The sequence below is a fragment of the Camponotus vicinus genome, unplaced genomic scaffold (assembly GCF_025532165.1).
Source record: "Camponotus vicinus isolate PSW18456_S1 unplaced genomic scaffold, iyCamVici1.0 SCAF_6, whole genome shotgun sequence".
In the NCBI taxonomy this organism is placed as follows: domain Eukaryota; kingdom Metazoa; phylum Arthropoda; class Insecta; order Hymenoptera; family Formicidae; genus Camponotus; species Camponotus vicinus.
Window position 1 is genome coordinate 8,288,798 of NW_028141978.1, and position 21,779 is coordinate 8,310,576.

At 28.7% G+C, this 21,779-nt stretch overlaps 3 protein-coding genes across 3 annotated transcripts; 2 read left to right on the top strand and 1 right to left on the bottom strand.

Annotated features, from left to right (window-relative positions):
• The first annotated feature begins 1,494 nt into the window (after window positions 1–1,494).
• LOC145973446 (putative fatty acyl-CoA reductase CG5065) lies at window positions 1,495–10,981 on the top strand. Its single transcript, XM_083102832.1, has 9 exons — window positions 1,495–1,635; window positions 4,161–4,409; window positions 7,138–7,301; window positions 7,577–7,712; window positions 9,187–9,386; window positions 9,520–9,769; window positions 9,862–10,052; window positions 10,121–10,378; window positions 10,448–10,981. Exons 2-9 carry the CDS (start codon window positions 4,188–4,190, stop codon window positions 10,581–10,583), a joined length of 1,557 nt encoding a protein of 518 aa, XP_082958958.1. The 5' UTR covers window positions 1,495–1,635; window positions 4,161–4,187; the 3' UTR covers window positions 10,584–10,981.
• On the bottom strand, window positions 10,772–13,467 carry Rps3a (ribosomal protein S3A). Its single transcript, XM_083102849.1, has 5 exons — window positions 13,348–13,467; window positions 12,500–12,603; window positions 11,991–12,313; window positions 11,377–11,538; window positions 10,772–10,981 (listed from the first exon to the last, which is right to left on the bottom strand). The coding sequence occupies exons 1-5, from the start codon at window positions 13,407–13,409 to the stop codon at window positions 10,829–10,831; spliced, it is 804 nt and encodes a 267-aa protein (XP_082958975.1). The 5' UTR covers window positions 13,410–13,467; the 3' UTR covers window positions 10,772–10,828.
• Window positions 13,468–15,064: 1,597 nt separating this feature from the next.
• Window positions 15,065–21,428, top strand: LOC145972766 (G-protein coupled receptor Mth2-like). Its single transcript, XM_083101676.1, has 7 exons — window positions 15,065–15,211; window positions 16,175–16,820; window positions 17,603–17,681; window positions 19,059–19,243; window positions 19,493–19,658; window positions 20,520–20,796; window positions 20,836–21,428. The coding sequence occupies exons 1-6, from the start codon at window positions 15,065–15,067 to the stop codon at window positions 20,737–20,739; spliced, it is 1,443 nt and encodes a 480-aa protein (XP_082957802.1). The 3' UTR covers window positions 20,740–20,796; window positions 20,836–21,428.
• The last annotated feature ends 351 nt before the right edge of the window (window positions 21,429–21,779 follow it).

Consider the following 21,779-nt stretch of genomic DNA (forward strand, 5'->3'; position numbering starts at 1 on the left):
TTTCTGATTCGTAATTCTGTTGCTTTACGAAATCATGCAAATTTAATTGGATTTATCTCATTTTATTGTAGTATTAAATGTAATATTTTTGAACAACATGGTTTTTTGCGCTTTTTTCAATAACATTTTCGTAAAATCGCTTAAAGTGATTAATACTTAAAGATATGATTAATTTCGGGAAATCCCAATAGTATTTAATATATCCAGAAGATGTTTCATATAAAGTTATTAAAGGTTTCCTCCGAAATTTGACAATATATACAAAATATTTCACAAAATTTTTAGTTTTGCAAGAAAAAATGGATAATCTTGAATTTTAAGCAAAGTTATTTTTCAAAAACATGTAAAGTAAATGTAAAAATACATGTAAAAAAATCAATCTAATTTTTTTAAATGGAATTATTTTAATTTTTTATATAAATGGATTTCTCGCAATATTCGGCGTAAAAAGTTTGAAAAGTAAGGTGACTAAAAATTAAATTAAAGTTTACAAGATTATTTTATTTACTTTAATTCGATGTAATGTTATATAAATTACGAAATATATATTTTGTACATTTGTATATTTTGTGTATTAATTTCTCGATTGCCTTGCCTCAATACATTTCTACACAAATTAAGGAATTCATTGATGTAAAGGAAATATAGTTATTTTTTAAGAATATAAAGATATATTTTTCTTCTTTTTGTGCTCGCTGCAGATTCATATATTATACAAAATTTCTTGCTGTTATAGAGTAAAAAAAGCATCATACACACACAGACAGAGATGCATAAAAAAACAGTGATTCACTACGGTAAATGAAAAACATTTTTTACTTGAAACACGTATTATGTTTTTCTTCGTTTCTATTCCACGAAGATAATCCAAACTTAATTATATTATAAATCTAGTAAAAAATGCGAGATCTTTTAATAGAATGACGTAGAGCTGATAAAAACAGCTATAATATAGCTAATAATATAAACAGCTGATATAAACAGCTAATAATATAATAATAAATAAGTTAATAATAAAATAATAAAATATATTATTCTGCTAAATACACATTTTTTTTAAATTAAATTTGTCAATTTTCGTGAAACGATAACTGAAAAAAATTGTTCAAGTGTAAACTAAGTAGAGCACAGAGATATTAGTCATAGAAAAAAATATATATATACCGAAACTATTCCCATACAGCACAGAACATTGCAGCAATATCGCGGCAATATTGCAATGTTGTTGCAATGTTACAACAATAATAATAATATTGCTGCAATATTCTGTGCTGTATGGGTTATTGCTTGCGCAAAATGTCAAGTGAGCAATAATAATTTCACTCAACGTCGATCAATTTGCTTCGCCAAAAGCTAATTACAAGAGGAACATGCGAATCGTAAAGGCGCGTATTCGTCACGTTATATAAGATTAGGCTTACAAGTAAAACGTGCGCATGTGCGATTCGTTACGGAAGAATGCGAAAACAGCAAGTCGAATCGAGGTGTATTACACACTTTCTCAATCTATGACGACTGGTTCACCATCCGACTGAGTCTGGGTCCGAGGCCGCGTGCACGACCTAGACGTACTCACGAACGGTCTCACGTCGCATTCGTCCGACATCCGTGTCCGCCGATCGTTTTCCTCTCGCGGTAAGTGTAACAAAAGTGTCGCGGTAAAAGCTCGACAAAAATCCCGCTTTTCGTCTTTCGATTTTGCGAGTGTAAATGTGTGTATTTGGATCGTCGATGTGTTTGTTTTGACCGAAAATTATAAGAAGTGTGACAAAGAAAGAAATTATTGCAAATAAACCGAGCAATTATTTTATTTTAGAGGAATATATTTTTACGATCAGTTTTTAACGCACACGCTAAATTAAAGTTGAATAATTAGAGATAATTATAGATTTTACGAAAAATTTATTTTTTATGTCTATTCTACACAGAGAAAAATATCATTCTACTGCCAAGAAAAACGATTACTCAGTTTATTTTTCTTTTCTTAAGTAATAGTTTTCTTCAACAAAGAATATATTCTTGATAATAGTCTTAAAATATACTCATCACAAGTGTTAGAAAATCTCACTATCATGTACTCAAGAGAAGAATTTATTTTCTCTTCAAGAATATTGTAAAATTGTATAAAAAAAAAATCAAACTTACTTTACGCCAACTCTATGTAGTAAGCAAACCAAATTTTTGTTTTAATTTAATATTCTTGACTAAAATACTGCACTTACTAAAAATCAGAATATATTCAATTAAATTTAATGCTTGTGGTGAACTTGTGATATATTTGCGGATATACAAACTTTTGATATACTTAAAATAAATAATATTTACTTGAATACAGTATACATTTTTCTCTGTGTATTTCTTTTAATGGTATGATATTATAATATAATTGATAAATGTGCGAACAAATGCACTCATCGCGGTAGCCCATTAATCGGTCTTTCTGCTTTTCAAGTTTTCAGACTTTTTATCTTGGAGTTTGTAAAATTGTTTTTACTTTAATTTTTTATTTTTTATAGTTTCGAAAGTGTGAAATATGATAAAGTCAAAATCCGACTAGAGATAGAGAAGCGACAACTCTTTCTTAAAAAAAAAACATGTTTCTCTCTTAAAATATATTTACCATTAATATATTCACCAAAATCCCTATGATATTAAGCATGTGAAATTCTCATTAATAAAGAAAAATACAAACATTTAAAGATATACCATTAAATTAAATTAGAATATACAGTACCGACCAAAAATATATCATCTTTATGTTTTTTCAGGATAACTTAATTCAAAGTGAATATATTTTTATCTAGTCACATATATTTGAATAGTAGGTATACAGGTTACTGAGCAATAGACTTTTCGTTCAATAATGAAAACAGCAATTTAAAAAAAATTAATTAAATATATGCGCTTTGAATTAAGTTATCTTCAAAAAAACATAAAGGTAATACACTTATGGCCAGTACCGTATATTCTAATTTAACTTAACAATATATCTGATATTGTATTTTATAATGTATTTTGTAATTTACAATTGTATTGTATAATGCAATGTTTATGCCATAATTTATTCACATAATGAAAAATATTTCAAATAATGTATACAGCAAAGAGAAAATAATTCCTACATAGATAGAAATCTCATTACGCTGATATCTATGAATGTAGCGCAAATTTACATTATTAATTGTATTGCTCTGGAATAGTCAATACAATTAAAAACATCAATAAATAAAAATATTTAATAATTGAAATTTCTAATTCCTTCCTGAGAGAGAGCTGTGCTTATCTTTTTTCTAATATTCACAAAATGTATAGAGATAAAATAATTTGATAATATCTTAAAAAAATTTCTCTCCTATGTTTAAATGTAAGAAAATTAAATCTTTTAATTTTATTTGCGTTATATAACACTCGTATGATACTGAATGTTTTCTTCTATCTTACGCAAAATGATAATGAGAAACTTATTAATTACTTATATTTCTAGATTTGATTTTATTGTGAAAAGAAGCGCATATTATTTTTTATAGTAGAGAAGTAATTGAGAACTAAATAACCTTTGTACAGGATGTGCGTATATTATCATTCAATACTAACCTTAGGAAGATTGCTTTTCTGTGCTACTTAAAATAATTACCATTGTTTGATCGGCGAACCATAAATATTCAATACGATTAACGATAACGATTACAATAACGATTCAATTTTAATCACTGACATCCATTTTGTCCGTTTTCAAATATTGCTCATTTATCTGAGCAACATTTAATTGTTCTAGTGATGAGACAAATGCGCTCGTCATAATGTATAATTATGCATCGCGCAATATATGTACCTTATTAATGCTTTCCGCAACGTGAATAGTGATTATTTGCTTCATCTAGAGACCTAGTCACATGTCTGGCGTAAGATCTTGCGATGTGGAAGATATCATCTGTGTTGCACATTTTATAAAAACAAATATCTTTTATCTAATCGAAGAAATAGTGCATGATTTGTAAACTTATCAATCATTACATAATATACGTGCAAAAAAATCTGCGCTGGCTCTTAGTGCCTTATTCCTCTCTTATATTTATTTAAATTTTAAATATCTTTTAGAAAATTGATTTTTAAAAAATTAATTTTCTAAAAATAATATATTTTTATTTCTCTTTTTTTAGGATATTATCCCTATTCCTTTGATCACAATGGAACCGGGCAAAGACGATAGCGCCGATGCGCCGGACAGGATAGTCGAGACTTTCGCTGGTCGCAAGATTATGGTAACAGGTGGCACGGGATTCGTAGGAAAAGTGTTGCTCGAGAAATTTCTGCGATGCCTGCCTGAAATAGCGCAAATTTACATGCTTATCAGATTGAAGAAGGGCAAGGATCCTAAACAACGATTGCTCGAGATACTCAACTCTCCGGTAAACTTTAATTGTCATCATATTTTCGCTTTTTCTAAACACGTGAAACGCGCAAAATAGAAAAAGAATTATTAATTTATTAATAAATTTTTAATTATTAATAAATTAATAATTAATAAATTTTTGAATTTATTAATAAATAATTGCACGGTAAGACGAGAAGGATATGTCGCTATTCTAGAGGAATTTTTGCAAAAACGAAATTCGATGGCTGCCATCGGACTTCCGTATCGCTTTGGTTCCTCGAGAGCATCGAAAAAAGAGAAAGTGCCTAACTATGACTCTATTACTATATGCGTTGCAAGTTGCATCATTGCCTTAGAACGGATAACGTGAGGTGCCGCGAGTTTAAGTCTCTCTTTTTCCTCGCACGCGCACGTTTCGGATATTTCTCGCGGATAAATTTGCCGGTGAAAGCGCGCTTACCGGATCGCCGACCACATTGCGATCTGTCGTTCTACGTGACGAAAGAAACCAAGTCAAGGCCTTGTCGAAAAATATAGCGAGAAGATGGTGATTATATTAGTACAAACTGCGCTCTTACCGGTGAAAGTACGATGTATTGCGCGTTTCATGCTGTTATATCATGCCTTTCGAATTTTAACGCAACACCGTAAACATGCTACGTCACACGTATACACGTGTGCATCTAAGATATTTGAATTCATTAGAACTATGAATTTTTTAATATCTATTTCGTCAGAAAAAGGCTCGAGTCTCATGATATTAAATTACTACTTTAATTCAATTCTCTCCTCACATCATCTTGAGGCTTATAAACTAAAGTTATATATAAACTTATGGCGTTAACAGGGTGTCTCAAGTCTTGTTAAAAATTCCTTGATCTTCCAGATATTTTTGTTCCAAATTCCAGGTAACGAGAATATTTTAAAGATTTTTGATGCAATTTTCTGAAATAAATTTTTTATTGCACGTATTTTCTAATGCTTTTCACACATAAGAAGGAAAAATATAGTCTCTTCAATTTCAAGTGCTAAATTTGTAAATGTACTAGAAAAGCTGAATAGTTTTGATAAAATGAACAGTTTACACTTGCACAACATTTTCAGTCTTTTATCATTAAAAATTACAATAAAGAATATATACTACATATTCAATATTTTATTATAAGACATTGAATATATATATATATATATATATATATATATATATATATATATATTATAAATAGATATATAAATGTATAATTCACTTGACTTGTCGACTTATTAACATTTCATATGTAGAGTAGTTTACCGCGATTAGAATTAGATTTTCAAAAAGGGTTCTTAATAATAAAATAATACAATTTTTTATTATTTTTAAGATTATTTTGGATTTATTTTTTTCTAAATTACATTCTTTAGAGTTAGAAAATAAAACCACACACACATATAAATTTCTGAAATCAATGTATCATATAAAAATCATTTAAAAAATGAAATAATACGAGAAAAAATAAATAAAGATGAAAGAGCATTTTTATTCGTATCGATCGACGATTTATTATAACTATAAGATGTGCAAAAGAGAGGACCGCGACAAAGCAAAGAATATGCAATATGAGGACTTGATAACGCGATAAAATAAAGAGCATCGGTTTTAAAGATAGATGAGAACAAAGGAAATATATAAAAGAAACAAAACAAAAAAGAAACATTTAATTGGATCGAAAGATTACTCAACTCGAATCATAATGACTTAAACTTTCTAGAAGAGAGATGATTCTTACTTGTTTCTTGTCAAGGTGATCGACTATAGAAGGTCTAATTCTATTTACAATATGAGAACAAAATTATTAAAAAGAGAATTTTTTTTAAATTTTGATATCCCATAAAATTCCAAAAGAATTCTCTGAGAAATTCAGGTTTTTCATGTTTTTCCAGAACATCCTGATAATGTTTAATTAACAAAGAAATTGTTGTAACAGTCTTATGTTCATTTCTACCAATGTAGATTAATTTTAATCTTGGTTTAACTTGCTTTTCATCTTATTCTAATTTTAAAAATTAGAAAGAAACAAAAAGTAAACTAAACGGAAATTAAAATTAATCTACATTGGTAGAAATGGACATTATACATAAAATAATTGCAATCAGTGAAATATCGCACAATAGTTTCTGAAGAAAAAAATACATCTATTTGCTGGAATTTAATTGCATCTATTTACATCTATTTACACCTATTTAATTTTATTACAAATGATTATTACAAACGATCATTTTAGTGAGATTTAAAATAATAAAAAACTTTTTAATATAATACACACTTTAATATAGTACACACACATATATAAACATACGATAATTCAGCAAAAATAGTTATGTAAAGTATAAAAAATATTTTTATGAAAGATACTTTTGCTTGTTTTAAATATTTATTTCCTTATTATTTGAAACTTCGGATTAACTTGAGGAAAAGAAGTTATGCAACAGTGATTTAAATGGATAAATTACACCGAGATGAGATCCATCACACAATTTTAGACTCTATGTTATTATCACGGAAAAGAAAAAAATCTCATTATATTGAATTTCAATAAAAATAGAATCAAGGATCAACTCATTTTTATACGTGCCGATGAATCATAATAATATAAAGCAATCTTCACACATATTCTCTACTCATAGCGATCTTTATATTCCTTCTACTCACAGTTTCTTTATTTTACACTATTCCTATATAATCGACAAACAGTAGATGACTTTTTTTTAAATTTAAATTACAGCTTTTCGAAAAAGTCAAAGCTGAAAGGGGGCTGTTGGCGCTTCAAAAAGCAATAACGGTCGTAAGCGGAGACGTATCACTGCCAGGACTCGGATTATCCCCGGAGGATAGAAAAATGCTCTGCGAGAATATCGAAATCGTGTATCACGGAGCAGCTACCGTCAGGTAACGAAGACGAGAAAAAGATATATCGCTGCTCTCGGAAAAATTCAATGCTCTTAATATTTATCAATATATCTTCGGCAATAGATACTGCCAAAATGTCGAAACTTCGTTTCTCTCTCAGTTTCAAAAATAAGCAAAGTGTTTTTCTCGCATCATTTAATATCATTTAACATCTGTTAATATAATGATTTTCATATATTTATAATTAATTTCATTATTTCATCCACGAACATACGGATTTCTCTGTGTATGTAAGTTTTTCATCCGTCGTGCAGATTCGACGAATTGTTGAAGAAAGCCGTACTGCTAAATGCACGTGGTACAAAACAGATGATAGAACTGGCTAAGGAAATGAAGAATTTACTTTTGTTTGTTCATATCAGTACAGCATATTGCCATCTGGAAGAAAAGGTATGTATCTAGTTTTTCCTTCTTTCATTTCACCTCTCTCCCCTTCCTCTCTATGCATGCATAATGAATGTATATATATATATAGGATATTTTAAAAGATGATAAAAAAACAATATATATATATATATATATATATATATATATATATATATATATAGGATATTTTAAAAGATGATAAAAAAACAAGTTGAAAATATAGAATAAAATTTTTTAAAAGACTTCGCTTTCGAAAAAAAAAAAAACTCAATATTTATCAAATAGATTCGTGCGCTTGAATATCTCTGCACACGTTTGTATTTATATAATAGTAGGATTTTTTATCAATTTTATTATCTTTATATTGCGCCATTTGCTCAGTTACGCACAACATGTGACATACCGGTTTATATTTCGCCAAAATATGCAAAATAATTTCTCATTTTTTTATCGCTATTCCCTCAAGGATCTTTGCAATTTTTACTCATCTTTGCTCAGCTGCTTCTTCATTTGTCCGTGATGTTGCTGCTATATTAGGAAAAAATCATTTACAATTAATTTTGGCTTCTTCTCATCCCATCAGAGCTTATTACATAAACATTATTTACCGCACACTCTGAACGGTCTACCGCCCTACAAGTTTTTATCGCATCTTTTTCCTCTTAGCTCCGATCTGAGTTTGCGTGCTGCGACTCAATTTTGATGTTTATATATTTATGTATTTTTTTATATATTTATATTTTTTTATATATTTTATTTTTTATATATGTAGTTTATATATTCTTTTTTATATTTTTAACATTGTATTGATTTGATATATTCTTTTGAACCGTTATTACATGGCTTGCCATAATGAAAAGGATCCGGAGAGAATCAAAACATCTTATGTCCTTATAATGTAATTAATTTAAAATGTAATTTGATCAAACATATTTTATGGATAATTAATGTATTGCTTATAACTTAATTTGCGCCCTATTTCAACGCTTGTGGTTCTATTAACCTTTTGTATAAATTTTGATTATTATCGTATAAACCACATTATTCCTTTAATTTTGTTTGTCAATTTTATTAGCTTATTTTTATTAATATGAACTTTCAGTTTCTATCATTACATAGAGCAATCGAGAATACATGGGCCATAATTCTTGCATGTGGATAATGTTTCTGCCGCCAATCATTATTAGAGTCGATTTCGTAATCGTTGATATTCCAATAAGCAAAATATTCAAACAGCAGAACATTAGTTTTCATTTTAATTATTTGTATATAATGATCAATTTCGTCAAACAAATGCGTAAAATTTGCAAATAATTTGTTTAAGTTTATATGAAAAACTTGTCCTATCTTTTCGATTTATTTTCTTAAAACTCCTGGTAATTTTCTTAAATTTCCGGGTTCTATCTGTTACAAAATGTTCTGTTCATATACACATACACACAGACACAGAAGCTATTAAAAAATAATAATAATAAATTAAAACAACCGATTTTGATAGATTTTATACGAGAAAACCTATCCTCCGCCAGCGGATCCTCATAAAGTAATTAAATGCGTCGAATGGATGGATGATGATGTAGTCGAGGCTATGACTGACAAGATTCTGGGCAAGCTACCTAATACATATGCTTTCACAAAAGCCTTAGCAGAAGGTCTCGTCGAAGAATCTATGCCATATATACCGTCGATAATTTTGAGGTATCTGACTCGAAAAATATCTCGCATTTAGATTTATTAGAACAAACACATGTGTGAATATGTAGATATATTAGAACGACACATACACGCACATCAAATATTCATTGTGATTTATTGATTTGTCGACCGTCAGGCCAAGTGTAGTTATTCCTATCTGGAAGGATCCGCTTCCCGGTTGGACGGACAATATCAATGGACCAACCGGTCTTTTGATCGGTGCTGGGAAGGGAGTAATCAGAACGATGTACTGTAATGAAAATGGTTACGCCGATTATCTTCCCGCCGATATCGCGATCAATGCTATTCTTCTTTGCACGTGCAATTTTATTTGTTTCAAGGATGAGCAACGGGTTTATAATCTTACAAGTAGTAGCGAATTCAAGGTACATAAATCGCTGTACGATGCGCTTTGTCTGTACGCATCCTCTGACGATGTTTAAACAAGATCTTCGATATTTCTTTTCACGGTTTACAGGTTCCCTGGACAGAAATAATAGAACGCGGTCGAAAGATAACGGAACGAGTACCTTTAAACGGAATCTTGTGGTATCCAGGTGGCAGTATGAAGAAATCACGACTTCTACATAATATCTGTGTCATATTGTTTCATTTGATTCCAGCTTATATTATTGACACACTTCTCTTTTTGTTGGGCTACAAACCAATGTAAGTTATCACTGAAACAATGTGTAAGAAATACTTATAATACGCTTGTTCATTTTATTTACATGCAGTCTGTGTCGTGTACAACGCCGTATAACTAAAGGTTTCGAGGTCTTCGAATATTATGCCAATAGACAGTGGGACTTTGATAATTCATCTGTTCTCACTGCGAGAAAAAAAATGAATAGCACAGAATATAAAAAATATCAAGTGCACGGCGATGACATGGACAAAGACGAGTACTTTGAAGCTTGCATCCGAGCTGCAAGAATTTACATATTAAAGGAAACTCCAGACACTCTACCAGCCGCTCGCCGACATTTGAGAGTGTAAGTTTGAAGCCGCATATTTTTTTTCTTACATAAACAATTTGACATTTTTTCTTTCTTTTGTCACAGTATGTATTGGGTGGATGTATTTACAAAATTCTTTCTCTTCCTGCTCCTTATATATGTATTGGCATCCTGGAGTGAAAGTTTTAGAACACTGCTCACAGGTAGTGTAACATATATTACAAAAATGTTAATGGAGTAATGTTTTATGATTTAATTAAATCAAAAACATTTTTTTCATCTATTGCATGCAAAGATTATATCTATTATATTGATCAAATTAAACTATGATTTAATATTAATGAAATGATTAAATATATAACTTCACAGCATATGCAAACTATAGCTGTGTTCCTTAGATATGAACAAAATAAAAAGTGAATAAAGACATTATTTACACCATATCAAATGTGGTTTTTATTTTTATGAAAGATTGTACACTCATCTTTAAACAGATTCTTGTACTGGTGGTTCGTAGCCTTCTGGTCTATCAACCTTAGAACCACTATCACCAGTTTCTTCACTCTTGTTACCACCTCCATCTCCGTGCAATTCTAACAACTTGCTGAGTTCGAAGCGCGGTTTCTTCAATACTTTCACCTGATAAAATTATAACTCATTAATGTTTAACAAGAATAATCATGTATCATTAATCCTTTCATTACCAAAGATGACTTAGTCGTCTGCTGCTGAGCGCTTGCATAACAAGTGGCTGTAGAATACATCTATCACATCAACACACATTTTTCAATGTGATAGATATATTTTATAGCCACTTGTTTTTAGTTGATGTGGCGTTATTAAACTTACATTTACATCTTTACAGATATTTCTTGATTTTATAAAAACTTTTGTTTATAAACACTTTCATTAATCATTAATATATACTTTCATTACATCTGTAAGCGCTTCTCGACTGAATATTGTCATAACGAAAGGATTTACATATTAAAGCATCGTGAAAAAACATTAAAAGTGTAAATATTACTACTCACTTTACGAATGTAAACGTCGTGCAGAGGATAAATACCCTGCGAAGCTTTCTCTATGTCTTTAGCTGTAGCATCCGGAAGTAATTTGCTAACCACGCCTTTTAAATCGGTCTTAGTAACATCTTCCGTAATAGTTTCAACCATTTTCTGTCTGATTTTTTTAACCTAAATTGAATCATGTCAATAAATAAGATAGAAAATTAAGAGAAAGGAGAAAAAACGTGCAACTAAAAATTAGTATTAAATGAATATATTCTCACTAAAAGAAATCCAATTCACAATTAGCATTTCTACTGATTTAAATCAATTAGAAATAAGATTTTAAATTTTATATAATAATATTATGTATATATATATAATTTTAAATCTTACAAGATTAGAAAAAATTCTTTGAACATCAGTAAGTATCAAAAACATTTGAATATTTATATTAAGAAGGAATTTATTAATACATCAAAATATCATGTAGCATGTTTATATATCACTACTTACTCACATGGAAGTAGTGTGGTAAGTAACTGCGTTAATGTACGCAATGTTTCTGTCTTTCACAATATTAAAAATTGGGATAGACAATAGAATTGCGTATAATGCATGACAAACAATTGAGTACAAACCTGCGCATGTTGAGCATAACACGTCTTCCTCGTGCTTAGCTGATCTTTGTTTGTGAAACCAATGCAGAAAACTCTGAGCAGATAGCCGTCTGTAGTTTTCACATCTACATTAGCCTCAATCAGAGTCTGCCATTTTTTCACCATTGATCGAAGCTTATCCGTTGTCAAGTCCATTCCATGGAAATTGGTCAATACATTACGGCCTTGGACATCCTCAGCAATCAATCTAAATTTTCGGAACGATCTCTCTGCATCTTGATCACTTTGTAAATCAGCCAGGGATACTTCAAACACTCGGAACTTTAATCCCTCAGATGCAATCTCTGTCAAATTAAATATTTTATTGAATATTATGTTATTATATATTGAGTTTTATATATATATAAAATGTTAAAAACAAAATAAAAAGAAAAATCAGAAGCAAATGCGAGTAACAAACCAAGTAATTAATAGAGAAAAGAATTTTTAGCTTATATTAGTTACACAATAGTATAAGAAGAAAAATTTACTTGTTCCCTGAGTCCTATTGACAAGGGTTTTTCCAACTTGCCGATTGGCAAACATAGACGGAGCCTTGACATCATACCAGTCTTTGCGAGTGAAAGGATCAACGCTGAAATAATAACGCTACATAAGAAGAGAAGCACATGTAACATACAATGCAATGGTAAGATTTTTTTGTATGCATTGTATATGTGGTCTGAGTATCGATTGTGTAACTTTTTCTAAAGTGAAAACGTGAAAAGTGAAGAATTTCTTCCAATCACACATCGATTTCATTTTAAAATCAATGCGTGATTGGCGGAAATTTTTCACTTTTCACGTTTTCACTTTAGAAAAAGTTACACAATCGATACCCTGTATAGTATAGTTTCACATCTGCATAAATTGTGTCGCACAAGTTAAATAAAATAAAGATTTTTTTTTTATTATGATATTTAACGCGCCATCAACCGATTTTGTCTTTAGCGATTTTTCGACACTTTCAGATGAAAATACATGACAAAATATAATGGCAAGACTAAAAATGAATTAGGTTAAGTTTTATAGAGCACGCGTGATCACATATTACATGCATCAACCGTCTTAAGATAGTGACACTTTCACACAAAAACGGACAGCAACAATATTTCAAAAATATTTAGGACATATGTTTTATAATCATATATTGATACGATCGTCCGAAATAAAAATGATGTACAATATAATCATCGTTTTAACAGTACACATTGTTGGCGATAGCCTGTCCAAGGATCCGACATAACCAAGGGAATCTTGCCAAACGATAATTTGATGAAAAATATTTCGCATATATGAGATAATTAGCTATATTTAAATTGCAATATATTTCACTCACATCTTCTTCTTAACTCCCTTTTTGCCGCCTTTCGAAAGACCCTTATTCTTGCCCACTGCCATGATTCCAAGTCAGAAGCGAAAAGGAACATAAAGCGGAAACTGCTAACCTAACCTACCGAGTGTGAAAGCGGAAATTACTACTCAATTCATTTTCGAACTTTTTTGACTTAAATTATATTTTTATATAATTTTATATATTTTTATTTAAAAAAAATACATGACAAAATATAATTAATATAAATCAATTTTTACATAAAATATTCGTAGCAATTTTTCCCTTAAAAATAAATGTCAATTGACAGCTTGGTTCAATGCGATAAAAAGACAAAATTGCACTTCCAGTAAATATACAATGAATAAAATTTATAATGAATATTTTACTGCAAATAATTATTTCCACTCGCTACTGTGTCAGCTGTAGCTAATTAACTCTTCTCTTTTATGGACAAGTCGATCAATCGATTGATTATCGTATAGTGAAATTGCGACATTCTCTCTGTTTCTTTGCGCATGCGTTGTTTAAAAATCTTGTAGAGAATTCTTGCGAGTGGATGCACATTAAAAGCTGTAAATATGCAAAATAGAATAAATAAACAATAAAAGAAATAGTAATAATTAATACAGAACAGAATTAATATTACTAACTATAATATATTAACAGCAAAATAATCAATATTTAATATGTTTTCTTTCTCCTATACAATCTTTATTTATATGTAATAAACGAAAAATAATTAAAAGAATAAATTTTGTATCGTTTTTTTAGAAAAATAATTTGTAGAAGTAAAAGAAATTACATTTTTATAGCTACTATATTGTCTAATAACAACTAAAAACTCAATCTTTTTTAACTTTTTAAATTTTGCTTTTTAAAAAAAATGCTACAAAATTTATTCTTTAATTATTTTTCAATTATTTTTCCTTCATTACATAAGAATAGAGATTGTACAAGAGAAAGAAAATGTATATATAAGTATATTTTACATACAATTATATAATCTATTTATATTTGATTGTATATGAACTCCTTCCCCCCTTCTTGGAACTGTATTAAATGCATTATGCGATTTAATGGAATTCTAAATTGTTTTTAGCGTTAATTATAAATTGATAGTATACATATTATATAGCGTAGCAATTGCACTGATCTCATATTTATTTTTAAGCAACTAATTTTTTAATATTTATAAATTAATATTTTTATTAAATTAATATTTATTAAATAAATATTTTGTTGCATGCTTCTATATATATATAATTATTTGTCATTCAATATATTATAAATTGAACCATTATATTTCAACCATTATATTCACATCAAAAATGCTGTTATATATTTACGCTATGTTTTAGAATATATTAATTAAGTAAATATATTAATTTGCACACTTTTTTATCATTTTTATTGATGCGATTAAGCTTATTTTCAGTTTAATAATTTATACAATAGCAGAACTAATAAAATAACGAGATCAGTATTATAATATTCTAAATGACATAAGATTAACTATACATTTTAAAATTATTATTTCGGTCCTAAGAGAAATGTGTTGGTTGCGTGAGTGTATTCTCAATAGAATCATCATATGAATCATATAATTTCTCTTCTCTCTTTTGCCATTTCCACTTTTATAAATAAACTTCCGTGCAATGATAACGCTGGGAGTGGCAGCGACAACAATAATTTAGAGTTTAGTTTCAATAATTAGTATGCAATGAAACGGTATCTCAGAATGGTTTTGTTCTTTGTGTGTCTCACGATCCTAATCTCTCTCTCTTCTTCTCAGAGCGATCAAGCAATAAAAGAAGAGTTAGAAAGATTATGGGAAAAAAATTTTACCACTCCTCGTGTTTATATAGAGGTAGAGAGTAATTTCAAATTTAATTATACTTGTACTTAGAATTTATCAACAAAGCTAATTTGTGTCCGTTTGTTAATTTACATGTGTCTAACATATAACGATTCTTAATATTTATATTTTGCGAATGATGTGACTGATATAAAACATAATTGAATAAAAAATAATTTTTTTCAAATACAAAAATAAAAATAATCATTTCATATTTTCTGATGTCGCATACAAATTCTAAAATGCCTCCCATGTTTTACAATTTTGACAAATTTAAAGGGTATAGCAGGATAAATATACTGTGTGATACCCTCGCACGAATCTCGTTAAGATTTTTACCATAAGTTGGCAGTGAGTAAAAATGAATTTTGCAAAATATTATATCTGAAAAACATTTTGTATGGGAATTAAATTGAAAATCGAAGAAACGAATTTTCTCCCCAATGGATGAACCGATTTTAACGAAAGAAAATATATTATGGAATTTAATGGTACGATGTTTAAAAAAAATTAGGAAAATATTTTTTCCAAAGAAACCGGCTGAAAAAAATTTTCAAAATGTTTTCAAATTTTTTTATGGAATATACTTGAGATACTACTACCATTTTTTACTAAAAAAATCTTCGACTCATCTAGTATAACATATTTAATTTTCAATTTGCTGATGTATAGCAAAGAATCAAAATATATAATGTTTTCGATACATTTTACAGAAAAGAAAATATAATTCAATATGTATATTATAAGATTGAACTAAACATAATACTGTTTTTCGACATGAATATGATAATTGATTTCTAATTTAATATAATTGGGTTCTAATTATTGGTTTTTAAGTTGATTTTTTTTACGTTAATGCATGTTCAATAATATATTACAACATAGAAATTTAAAAATTGACATTTGATTTCTTTCTGCACAATATATTCATTACGATTGACATCGTTTGTCTTCGTTTCTCCTTTTTACTTCTAGACAACGACCGATGGCGATCAAATAAATGACAATTCTGGAAAGTCTCGTGTGTCACTATGCTGTCGCGTTGGCACTTTCCTCACAAAAGCACATGGTTGTATAGAAATTACGACAAACGAGACAGAGGAGATGGTGCAGCTGCCGGCGGTCTACGACATCAATCTTGTTCTGGAAAATATTAGCATGAGCGACAAGTACTTTAACTTTGTGATATGGAATCCCTGCGCTGGCGGACATCGGTATTTTTTGGATTCGCACACTTACGAGAACGACAAATGGTATCTCATGTCGAATGGCTCTTTATGGCAACCCAAAAACCTGAAGAAACCTATTCTCGACTACCGTCAATATTGCTTAGCCCGGATAAACAGCACCGAGTATCGAGAGTACTTGGCGTTCGTCTGCATGTTCAAAGATGATAATGACGACAAAAAAGTGATGATGATCTTTTTCTACAGCGGAATGCTTGTGTCTGTGCCGTTTCTGATTGCCACATACATCGTCTACTGGTTATTGCCTGAGCTGAGAAATTTGCACGGTTTAACGTTGCGCGGATACATCTGTTGTTTGGCAACAGCTTATAGCACATTGGGAATGCAGGTGCTAATATCGCATCATATTGTATCTAGCACCTGCATCGTACTCGGTATATCTACAGAGCATGTACTTTTCTTCTTCATTTGTGCTATGTTGCTTTAATGCAAAGGAAATCGTCGTGTTATTCTAAAATGAAATCAACCCAGCAAACACCAAGTAACAGTTATATAATTGTTAGTTATAATTTCCTACTCAACAATATAATTGTTATTTAAATTTCCTACTCAACAATATAATTGTTATTTAACACATAACAGTTATATAACATGTAACAGTTATATTGTTGAGTAGGAAATTATAATAATAATTATAACTAATTATAAATAAGTTATATAACTGTTACTTGGTGTTTACTGGGAATACTTTGCTATATCCGGGAAGAAAAGTCCATATACATATAATTAAATATAAATATACGGTGTTTCAAGAACAATTCTACATCGCATGACACAACTTGATATAATCCGAATAGGAACTTCGTAGTAAACTTAATAGAGATGACGATAACAGTAACATCATTGCATGAAATATGCGACAATGTAATATCTGAACTATTTTGGCTGATCATGTACGATCCACGCCAGGAGACTGGGCCTTTTTAACTTAAATCGAAATGTGGTTTAGTTTGATGTATTAGTATTTATTTTATTGTTTTTTGTTATAAATTTTATATTGCTTTTTTTGCTATAAATTTGCAATGCAAAACGATGACGTAAATCTATTTTTTCCATTGATATATGTATAAGCAGAAATCATTAATCTTATTACAGTGTTTTAATACATTGGTAATTGATACGCTGTTTATTCGACGTTTGTTGTTGTTTATTTCAGCCTTCATCAGTTATTTCTCATTTTTGGCGAGCTTCTTCTGGCTAAATGTGATGTGCTTCGACATTTGGTGGACATTTAGGTAAGCGAATACAAAAAGAAGTGTTCTCTTATTTTTAAAATGTGCTATATATAATCATGAACATAAATTAAAATATCTCGAAGATTCGAGTGTCGAAGTCACTTTTTTCGTTATGGACCAAATTTTTAACGTCGTTACAAAAATAACAAAAATACACAACAGCAACAATGTTACACGTAATTATTTCCAATCAATCTTATTCATTTATTAATCTTATACATATATTTTAATGTTACTCAAACGTTGCAAAAAATAACATATTTTTTGAATAAACTTCAAAAAGAGTTGATACACATGTATATGTACATAAATATTATAATTATTATCTATGTTGGTGATGATTTTAATGAAATTATCTCACGGATATGTGAAATCATTGATGTGTCCTCGATTGCAATATACAACGCGCGGATGTTTTCCCTTTTTCTTATTCACATAGGATATAAAAAGAAAATTTAAATTTTTTATCTCTGGCGTATCAATAAAATTTCAGGACATGACAATATTATATCGTTATTCCTTTCATATTATGCAAATTGATTTGTTATTATTAAGCTTACGTCGTAATTATTTTATGATGCAACGACTATCTGTGTGCGTAATATGCTATGCGTTTTCTTGTAATCAATTACAGAAAAAAATATCATAATATGCAAGATAGATCAAAATGCATGCGTTGAATCTGTCTTTACGTGCACATAATTATGCATATATTTTCACGATCTTCACGCGAATCATTACTCGTTTAATTTAACATAATTTAATTTAGGCCCAGTTCCACAACTTACTTTAACCGAAGTTTAGCTCGTTAAAGGAGGATTTACATTGCGCCCAAAGCCCACTGTATCTAATCGGACGTCATACATCGGACATTGGACGCAATGTAAATTCTCCTTTAACGAGTTAAACTTCGATTAAAGTAAGTTGTGGAACTGGGCCTTGATGTATGTATTTATTAACGATAATTACCAATTTTGAACTATCATTTGATAACTCTTTTATAGATCCGGGAAAAAATACTTTATAATAATATATAATTTTTTACACATATTTTTATTTATAATATTTTTCAGATAAAGTAATCTTAGATAATCCCTTGTTTTTTAATAATGTTTTTTTAATAAATAGAACAAATAATATATTAAATTTCAAATGATAATATATATGTTTAATGTATTTTATTTTGCATCGATTACATGCCATTTATACGATTAGATAGAATGTTTCAATCAAAAATTCAGAGCTACACTTTATATTTTCGAGAATGTATATCCTCGAGTCATCTAAAAGCGATAATTATTTCAATATTTTCATGATTATTATAAACTTTGTCTTACTTATTGTTACTAAATTTGAATGTAAACTGTGTTTTCACAGAAGATTCCGCTCGTCACAAGGAAACGTGAAGCAACGAGAGAGAAAGAAATTCATAATATATTCGATCTACGCATGGGGAAGTGCATCCATCCTCACTATTATTTGTGGTATCATGGATTTCGTTCCCAGCGTGCCGAGAAATCTTATCCGACCGGAATTAGGCATCAGAAGTTGTTGGTTATCTAGTACGTGGATATCAACTTTATTATTGCACATTTCAGTTATATGCATTAAAGCTATACGCGATTAAATACTTTCATTATAAAATATAATAAAACTATAAATCTACAAATCTGAAATATATGTTTTATAATAGTATATAAATATACATATAGATAATTATAAAAATATTACTTCTTTAAAAATATCCTTATTTACATCCTTCTACAGGCATTTATTCGAATATATAATGACAAATTTATTTTCTGTTTTAGCAAAACCAGCGATAGCACTATACTTTTACGGACCTATGGGTATTACTGTTGTTTGCAACATTTGTTTATTCATCTCTACAGCATTGAAAATCGTGGACCACAGAAAAGACACGGCTCATCATCTGAGAGGTTTGGAAAATCGGCGTCATAATGAAAATAAGCAATGGTTCGTATTTAAGCCTTTTTGCACTATTATTGTTGATAATTCTTTTTTATCTTGATAACGAAATATATTCTAGTATCTATTTACAACAGGTTTTTAATGTGCATAATATTAATCCGTCCTCGTTTCTAACAACATAATTATTTTTAATCAACTTTCTTATGAAATACAGTCTTTTACAATTTGTGATTCTCAGAAAATGACCAATGATATTTGTGTAAATAATCTATGATTTGCACGAATAAAATTATAATAAATATTCCTATTTTGCTCTTATTTCAAAGTAAGAATTATATAAAGACAAATAGAATAAGATTTTAAAACGATATAAAACGAGTAAGATTAAAAAGAGTTAGAGTAAACAACAGATGCAAACAATTGTCTTCAAAAAATTTCATTTTAAATAGAATTATGAATAATTAAATTTTTGAAGGCAATTATTTGCATCTTGACTTATATTAGCCCATTATCTTACCTGTTTTATATATTGAAGTAATATTTCTTAAAAATTTCTTAAGAAACATTATCTGTTTCTCTTAGAAAAATTATTTTCTAAGAAAAATTATCTGTTTCTCTTTTCAAATTTTGATCTATTTTTTTGTAAATTGATTTTATTAATTTATTATTATTACTTAAAAAATATTTAAAAATAAGATAATTACAGATGTTCAAAAATATTTATCTTTAAAGACCTAAAAGTTAAATATTTCTAGTTTTCGACCATAGCAATCTAATTAAACCAATTTAATTAAACGTTTTTTTAATAATCGTAGATATATATATATACATATATATATATATAATGATTATAATAATAAATCGTCATAATCGTAAAAATATATAAATAAATATATTCATTCGCAGGTTCAATTTGTATTTAAAGTTGTTTATCGTGATGGGTATAAGTTGGTCTATGGAAATAGTGTCATGGCTGTTCGACAGTGTGCCGCAGTACGTCTGGTATCTTACTGATTTGATAAATGTCCTGCAGGGTCTCATAATTTTTATAATTTTCGTGTGGAAGAAAAAGATTAAGCGATTGTTGCTGAAGCGATTTGGTTGCCAAAAACTAGAAACTTCCTAGAAACTTGATGATGAACAATGATTGTCAAAGCTTATACATTAGTACCATTAATGTTAGGTAGTGATGATCCTTATACATTAGTACCATTAATGTTAGGTAGTGATGATCCTACAAAAAAAAAATCAATCCTTTTGTTCACGTGAACGTGCGAAGAATTGTTCCAATGAAGCTGACTTTTAGTGTTGCACAAATAAAAAGATTTTATCATATATAAAACAAAAATTGGTGATTAACTATAACGATTAACTGTGATGTCATATAATTTAATTTTCCAATCAAAGATTAATTTTGTATTGTTTTTATAATAATTTCTTTGTTTGAAACGCGGAAAAATGATATCTCTGATTTTACATAACAATGTTTATCTTTTTTCTATTGTTCATTATTTTTCTTTTCACTAATTTTTATTCTTCAAATCTTCAAACTTTATTTAAAATATATTTAAATCTTTTTTCAATCTTTTTTTACAGTTTAAAGACTATTATATTTATATTAATTTATACCTAATTTTTATTTTATTTTATTTTCCATATTATAAATAGATATCAGGAAATTATATCACACAAACAATAAAAGCAAATATTATATATATTACTATAAAGTTTAAGTAATACTATAAATTTTCTTTTTATTATTATATTTTAATATTAAAATTATTATGTAATAAATTAATATGTAATAAAATCTAACATATAATTGTATATTTGACTTGAATATTAATAATTTATGAATATTATTAATTTATGTACATTTATATAATATAATCGATAATTTGATATGATTGTGGAAAAAACTTAAAATATATATTTTTAAAAGAATAATATATGTTTAATTAATATATGAAACATATATTTTTTCGTTTCGTTCTAAATGTAAAAAATTTTCATATTTTCATATATCAGCTGATTAGCAGCTTCTTTTTTCTATCTCTCTTCCTTTCTTTGTAATGAGCTGAATTCCATAAAGCGCATGTCTGTGACATTGTAGTGTTGCCACATTAGAAAATTTTCCCCTAAATTTTGGACTTTGGGAATTTTGTT